This window comes from Crinia signifera, chromosome 19 (genome assembly GCF_055691185.1).
Source record: "Crinia signifera chromosome 19, ASM5569118v1, whole genome shotgun sequence".
Taxonomy (NCBI): domain Eukaryota; kingdom Metazoa; phylum Chordata; class Amphibia; order Anura; family Myobatrachidae; genus Crinia; species Crinia signifera.
The window spans coordinates 105,575,420-105,583,534 of NC_139226.1; the positions used below are offsets into that span (position 1 = coordinate 105,575,420).

At 46.0% G+C, this 8,115-nt stretch overlaps 1 protein-coding gene across 1 annotated transcript; it reads right to left on the reverse strand.

The window, feature by feature from the left end:
* Positions 1-314: 314 nt before the first annotated feature.
* On the reverse strand, positions 315-6,729 carry CFAP107 (cilia and flagella associated protein 107). Its single transcript, XM_083161889.1, has 4 exons — positions 6,491-6,729; positions 4,153-4,266; positions 2,239-2,413; positions 315-686 (listed from the first exon to the last, which is right to left on the reverse strand). The coding sequence occupies exons 1-4, from the start codon at positions 6,644-6,646 to the stop codon at positions 418-420; spliced, it is 714 nt and encodes a 237-aa protein (XP_083018015.1). The 5' UTR covers positions 6,647-6,729; the 3' UTR covers positions 315-417.
* Between the last annotated feature and the right edge of the window lie 1,386 nt (positions 6,730-8,115).

The window sequence follows — 8,115 nt, forward strand, 5'->3', positions numbered from 1 at the left end:
GTCGACCTATTGACTAGACACTGTATAACTAATATTTCACTCCCAAAACTGGTATGACGTGTTGTCAGACAAAGAGAATAAGCTCTGTAGTATTAGTAGACCTCCAAAATTTGGGTCAAAGTGTTGCATCTTCAAGGGAAAAATATAAGTACATGTTGTGTAGCCCATCCCATTATAGCATCACTGTCATACTAATAACTCTGTCTCTATACAGTAGCATTATATTATGGAATTCATAGAGTACTTGCACTAATTACCCACTCGAAAGGTTTAGCATACGTGGTTGATTAGTAAGCAATTATAACGTAGTCATATCATTTTGATTTTATTTTTATTTAATAGTTGTTTCAAGTTAATGAATTGATGTGGAAATGTCACAGTCCAGCATCTACTTGAATCCTTGGACATTAACGATACTTAGGATTCCACATGTTCTTGTTTTGCAAGATGGTTAAGAACCTGGAGATGTTTTTCAAACTTGAAGTCTGAAGCTTTATTAGTGTTATTATTACTCTGCTGCAATGTACGGGATGTGGCGTTGGGAGATGCGCCATAGCGACTTGTCATGAATGCAGGAGGTGGTGGACGCCCGTAAGATGCTGAATAGACACTTCTCGGGTCTTCATGAGCTTCGTCTCTCCACAGCTTTTGCTTTTCCTGCAAAAGACCGAAGTTGGTTGGTGGATCTGGGAAATAAAATTTAAAAGTTTAGTTTATATGATTAATATGCAAGAAATGTAGCGGAGTCCAAGTACATCCATTATCTGCACAGTACATCAATATAGAACAGTAAAACTTTCAAACAAGTTACAGTAACTGCTATTATTTGAAATATGTAACTTTCCCCATGTGTACAAGACTCTAAAACCGTGTACACAAGGGAAGATTCGGTACTCTTTACCTAGAACGGCGCCCATCGCGGTGATCGCGACATCGCGGGCAGTACATAAACGGCCGCGACGCGATGCCCGCGATCACCGCGATTTTCCCATAGGGAACAATGTTAAAAAGCCTGATTGACCGCGATTTTGCATTCAATGCCTCAATGCCCGCGATTTTCACATAGGAATCAATGTTAAATGGGCTACAGAGCCCAAATAGGCAGAATTAACCCTTAAATGTCCCCCCATTTTTTGTACGCCACCCCACGATCCACGCCAACCCGAAGCGTGGCGAGCGCGTCCTCCGACCTTTTCATGCCCTACTATCCACGTCGGCGTGGAGTTGAGAATAGAATAGTGTGGCGAGCGTAGCGAGCCACCGAGCCCGAAGCGTGGCGAGCGCAGCGAGCCCCGCGAGGGGACGCGGATACCTTCACAGGTAAACGCGTCCCCTCGCGGGCTTCACAGGTGTCCGCTTTTCGCCACGGATACCTGTGAAGCCCGCGAGGGGACGCGTATAACTGTGAAGGTATCCGCGTCCCCTCGCGGGGCTCGCTGCGCTCGCCACGCTTCGGGCTCGGTGGCTCGCTGCGCTCGCCACACTATTCTATTCTCAACTCCACGCCGACGTGGATAGTAGGGCATGAAAAGGTCGGAGGACGCGTACCGCCGCCCCTCGCGGGCTCGCTGCGCTCGCCACGCTTCGGGTTGGCGTGGATCGTGGGGTGGCGTACAAAAATTGGGGTGACATTTAAGGGTTAATTGTGCCTATTTGGGCTCTGTAGCCCATTTAACATTGATTCCTATGTGAAAATCGCGGGCATTGAGGCATTTTAAAGTAAAATCGCGGTCAATCAGGCTTTTTAACATTGTTCCCTATGGGAAAATCGCGGTGATCGCGGGTACACGATTTTTATGTACCCGCGATTTACCCGCGATGCCCGCGATGACCGCGATTTTTTACCCCCGACGCCCGCGATTCTAATCGCGGGCGCCGTTCTAGGTAAAGAGTACCGAAGATTCTTCTAAGCGATTTGGCTACATCGTTAAAATCGTGTGAAAGCGATGCGTGGCCCCCCAGCGTCGCTATCACCCGGTCGAATAGATACTACAGGCAAGAATATTTTGACAAGATGCTGCAATGTCTATTCAGCGGAACGCGTGGGCTTCTGCTGGCGATGGCCGCCGGTTTATCTCCGGCAGCAACATTGTGATTTTGACTAAGCAAAATCGCTTAGTCAAAACAGCCCAGCCTACAGCCCGTGCGTACACCCCTTAAAGAGGCCTACAAGACCACGATATCGCAGCTTAGCTTGATTCAGAAAAAGCAGGTACAGTACTTTAAGTATTACAGTACCTTCAACAGGAAAGTCCGATCTCTCTGGAGCCCAAGTTAAACTGTTTCCATCCCAGCTGCGGAGAGGCGGCAAGGTGGTGTTCCCATGTCTTATAAAATGGTCATCATACAGTGAAACTAGGCACCTGGAATTAGGCTCTCCATGATGGGAGAGTAAATGTTCTTTTGGCAAACCCTGTAACACAATATAGAAAGAAACATGCAATGTAACGACTATCAGTATCTCAGACAATATATGACCATCGGTTCTGGATGATAAGTCGACACTGAATACGTTGACAGTCAATAAGTTGACACCATATGGTCGACATTATGATACAAAAGGTCAACATGGGCATTCTGCCTAGATATGGTTAAACATAAAAAATGCAACCACCCAAAAAACTTGTGTCAAACTTTGTTTTGTATTGATCATTGTCATGTTGACATTTTTAACCCATCAACCTATTGCACCTGTCAACCTATTGTATGTCGACAATATTGATTGAACTAATGACCATCTATCTAGATCAGGCATGTCCAACGTTGGCCCTCCAGATGTTGTGAAACTACACATCCCAGCATGCTTTGCCACCGTTTTGCTATTAGAGAATGCTAAAACTATTGCAAAGCATGCTGGGATGTGTAGTTTCAAAACATCTGGAGGGCCAACGTTGGACATGCCTGATCTAGATGGAGTAGATCTTGGGCAGTGACTGGGGGGGGGGGTGTCTAGTAGGGAGGGTAAAATGGCCTAGTTAGAGGGGGTGTTGAAGGAATGCCAATGCAAGCACCTGTGTACCCTGACACACATACTGTACACTCACACAACCGCAGGCATAGGAGGCCCTGGACTGACTGAAAAACTGCACCTGCCATTGGGCTAGTACACTTTTCACTGGTGCAACTGATGATGTTGTGTGAGGATGAACCAGTATTACTGCGTGCACAGATGCTAAAACTATATATCTCGCACATCTGGCTGCACGGGAGGAGTTGGAAGCAGTAGATGCTGTTGTGAGCTCTTTTCTAGAAAATGGTAAATTTATAAAGGCCTCACTAGTCGCAGTGATTAAAATCCCCCTTTTTTTGGAGGAGTGAAGGCTATGATACCAACATGAATCATGCCCACTGTTCTCAGGACAGTGCAGCTTATACAATAGTGCTACAGATGGAACCCGCCTTGTCTAGCGGGGGGTCTGGCAGTCTCCTGAAGCAGAGACAGGGAGGGTTTCTGTCCCCCACCGCTGTGCGTCCCAGTCAGATGGCGCGCCTCTCCGCCACCGATCGCCAGCGGGGACATTCTGGCGATCCCCGGCACTGAACAAGAGGCGCTCCATCTGTATATAATCAAACTGTCTCCAGTGTGGTTATCAGAATTCCCCCATAACAAATATTGGGAGTATGGAGCAGTGGAGACACTTAAGGGGCATAAACAAAGGGCGATTTCAGCCCCTTTTCTTTGCCATCTGACCACCACTGATCGGAGCGGCACATGGAGTGTGTGTATGCCCTGCAGCAATGGCTATCACCTGTAGGGAAAGCCAATGCTTGCACTGACTTCACCTAGATCGCTGGGCTTTGCCTCCCCGCTCAGCATGAGCGATCAGCACATAGCATCGCGGTGAAGCACGTCGCTCCGCCAATAAGCCAGGTCACCACATCTGTATGCCCCTTAAGGATGGTGGTAATTAATTCAAGTAATCTCCCTATAGGTTCTGGTCTTCATCAGTAGGTGTTGTTATTTCTGATGAATGTCCCAAGTATATTGAAAGAACCATCATTTAGGATGAGCTGGCATCACCACCCCATAACTGCAGCTGTGCGTGTATAGTTGTGACAAATCAATAGAACATTTTAATTATTTTTTACCAGCTTAAAGCACAATAACACAATTGCCTGCAGTGAGCAGAACATAACCATAATATATCTTACCGCCATACGTTTCAGGTAAAATCTCCTCTGTATTCTGTCTGGTTTACTCTCTGGAAAGCGAACAAAGTCTAAGCCATAGCAACTGCTGTTTGCTGAGAGGTTGCTTCTCTTAAACTATACAGAAAACAGTACAGATAGATAAAAAACAAACCTGTAGTTACTGTAAACTGGAGTTGATGCAACTGCATGGGTAAAGGGTTAATCTACAGTTATAGCAGGAAGTACAGTTGTTACATGTGGATTACAGCAGGTGGGGAGACACTAGGGATGGGCATCGATGCCATTGCCATCGATGGTTGCCATCGATGGCAATAGTGCAACTGGCCATTGATAGTGCTCAACTATGCAATGGATAACCATCAATATTTGTATCTATTGATGGTCACCCAATGTGTTTGACTGATTGGCCTGTGGGCCAATCAGAACACGGGGGTGGGGCTTCATGGGTGTCGGGGGGGGGGGAAACATCATATTGCTGTGCCATCGATGGAGAGAAACCATGCGATTCTCCCCCATCGATGGCAAAAGTATTCGACATCAGCCATAAACCGTCGATGATTTCAAATCATCGATGGTCAATGGCCATCCGTAGGAGACACGTTATAATCAGTAGCTGAGTATAGGGTAATTTCTCATATTCTCCGGCTTCCCGGCAGTCGGGAGGGAGGGCCGGTGATGACATCAGAGCCCTCCTTCTCCCCACGGCCTCCGCAGCGCTGACTGAGTCCTGGTTTACTCAGTGCTGCGAGCAGGGGAAAAAAATAATTTGCTATTGAATGATTTTCCCCCTGTGTGCCCGTCTGCGTATGCGTTCGCAGCTGTGCACAGAGGTAGGGAAGCGCGGGGGTCGTGCTTTTGGTGAGACAGCGACTACATGCTCAATAGGCTCCCCACAACCCAACGAGCAAGCATGAATCAGACCCAGTGTCACATCAGCTAAAATGTCAAACTAAGGGGCTTATTCAGCATCGGTCGCTCATGTGAGAGTGGACTGTGAGGAGAAAGCCAACGCCCAGACAGAGAGAAAGCATCCCTTGCTAAATTGCAAATTGATCGTTAGGGCCAGATGTACTAAGCTTGAAAAGTAATAAAATAGAGAGTGATAAACCACCAACCAATCAGCTGCTAAATGTCATGTCACAGGCTGTGTTTGAAAATGACAGGTAGGAGCTGATTGGTTGGTGGTTTACCACTCTCCATTTGATCACTTTTCAAGGCTTAGTACAGGCATGTCCAAACTATGGCCCTTCAGCTGTTGTGAAACTACAAGTCCCATCATGCCTTGCCCCAATTTTGCTATTAGGGGATGCTAAAACTATGGCAAGGCATGCTGGGATGTGTAGTTTCATAACAGCTGGCGGGCCACAGTTTGGACATGCCTGGCTTAGTACATCTCGCCCTCAATCTCTATCCACTCACATGTCCATACGCAATTACAGAACCATTGAAGAACATTTGCCTTCTGTGCAAATGTAAGTAAGTAGGTCTGATGCTGCCACTAATCTGTGACTGCGACGGTGTGGAAGTGGTTATCGCTGATGTCACAGACCCTACTCAAAAACATCTGCGTTCTTTCCACCATACCCCGGAAACTTTGGCTCCTGTCAGTCAAGCTCCGCCCCCATTGCGTTTACAATCCATACCATTTTCAGTTGCTATTTCCCCTCACACATGGGAGATGCATATGGTATGCATGCGGAGTCATTTGATAATCGCTTAATTTGCAAATTAGCTGATTAGCCACCCAAGCTGAATTAGCTCCTAAGTGCTAAAGTAGACTTACAGGTTAGACAAATGATATGCACAAAAACTGTAAAATGTATGAAAATATCATAATGAGATAGCAATGTTACTTATGCAATATTACTAATACGAGGCAATATACATATATCAGGGCTCCCACTGAGTGCTCCGAGATTAAATCTCTCTCTAATGGGCAAAACCATGTGCGCTGCAGGTGGGGCAGATGTAACATATGCTGAGAGAAAGTTAGATGTGGGTGGGGTGTGTTCAAACTGAAAACTAATTTGCAGTGTAAAAAAAAAAAACATCCAGTGTTTTCCCTGGGCAGAAACAAAACAACTCACCCAAATGTAACTCTCTCTGCACATGTTACATCTGCCCCACCTGCAGTGCACATGGTTTTGTCCATTAAAGAAGGAATTTGCTTTTGCAAACCAACCTGAATCGCCCCATATATACAGTAAATGTAGGTAAAGTCCACCTGGATGGGGGAGAGAGTCAGGGTGGCAGGTATGATCCCAGCCTGTCTCCAGACTTACTGTATATTTATTACACGACTTTAGTGACCACAAACACAGCTGCTATAAGTAAGTACCTTTTTTCTCTCCTCCACCCAGTTTCCAATCAGAACTTTGTTGTTATATCGCTGTTCTATTCTCCATCCCGGAAGAGACCATTTGTTACTATCTGAGTATTCAGCCATAGTGTAAGTGCGGTGTGTAAGGTTCTCCTCTGTGATCTGTGTTACCATAAACCTGTAGTTACTGAGAGATCACATCTCACTGCTCTTACTGCAGGCAGGCTGTTTACTGTTGCCATGGAAACCATAACACTGTCAGCTCAGTTACATTGTGTCAGTGCATGTTCTCTCAGTGTCAATTTACTCCCCATTTATCAGTATCCTATGGGAAATAACACACCCGACATTGCATGTACAGCTCATATATATATATATACTGTATATATATATACAGACATGTAGTACAAACAAAGGGTAACGTTTCGGGGGACAAACCCCGTCCTCAGACCCTCCTACAGCAACAAGACTCCCTCACTTTGGGGGAGTCTTGTTGCTGTAGGAGGGTCTGAGGACGGGGTTTGTCCCCCGAAACGTTACCCGTTGTTTGTACTACATGTCTGTATTTTAATACAGTATTTTCACGCTGCAAATCCCTTTGAGTGCCGTTATTGTCCTACTTTGTGGGACTTTGGACTGTGCATTGATTTTTCTGGCACCTGGGTCTATTGTTTATGTACATTGGAGTGCCTGCATTTTTGGATGGATATATATATATATATATATATATATATATATATATATATATATATATATACACAGGTAATCCTGGCACTCAATCCAAAGTAGCAACAACTTGGGTGTCCCTCTGTCCTTGCACGGCGGCAGGAAATGTAAGTAATGTACAATAGAGGTCACTCACAAGATTTTTCATGCTGCACGGCGGCAGACTGGCAATAAAGTTCACAACATAAGTAGTAGTGAGTCAACGTTTCGGGCTGGTCGCCCTTTATCAAGACATAAAAAAACAAGTGTACAGTACTTACATTTATAGGTGCATAAAGACCCAGCAAACCAAGTTCCCACCACCTGTGCTGCTCCCCTGGCCCGGGGATGATGACATCACCGGCGCACCGGCAACCGTGTGTGCAGTGTCACCAGGGGGCGTGTATCCTCTGCCCAAATGGGTAACCAAGGTAACCCTATAAACAACGTGAAAAAAAAGGAGACCAAGTGATAAGCTAACCACCTGTGTGTACGTGCGTGAAGTTCCTAATGAACCGGAGAGAAACATGTTAAGCTATAGGTTACCTTGGTTACCCATTTGGGCAGAGGATACACGCCCCCTGGTGACACTGCACACACGGTTGCCGGTGCGCCGGTGATGTCATCATCCCCGGGCCAGGGGAGCAGCACAGGTGGTGGGAACTTGGTTTGCTGGGTCTTTATGCACCTATAAATGTAAGTACTGTACACTTGTTTTTTTATGTCTTGATAAAGGGCGACCAGCCCGAAACGTTGACTCACTACTACTTATGTTGTGAACTTTATTGCCAGTCTGCCGCCGTGCAGCATGAAAAATCTTGTGAGTGACCTCTATTGTACATTACTTACATTTCCTGCCGCCGTGCAAGGACAGAGGGACACCCAAGTTGTTGCTACTTTGGATTGAGTGCCAGGATTACCTGTATATTACTTCATTG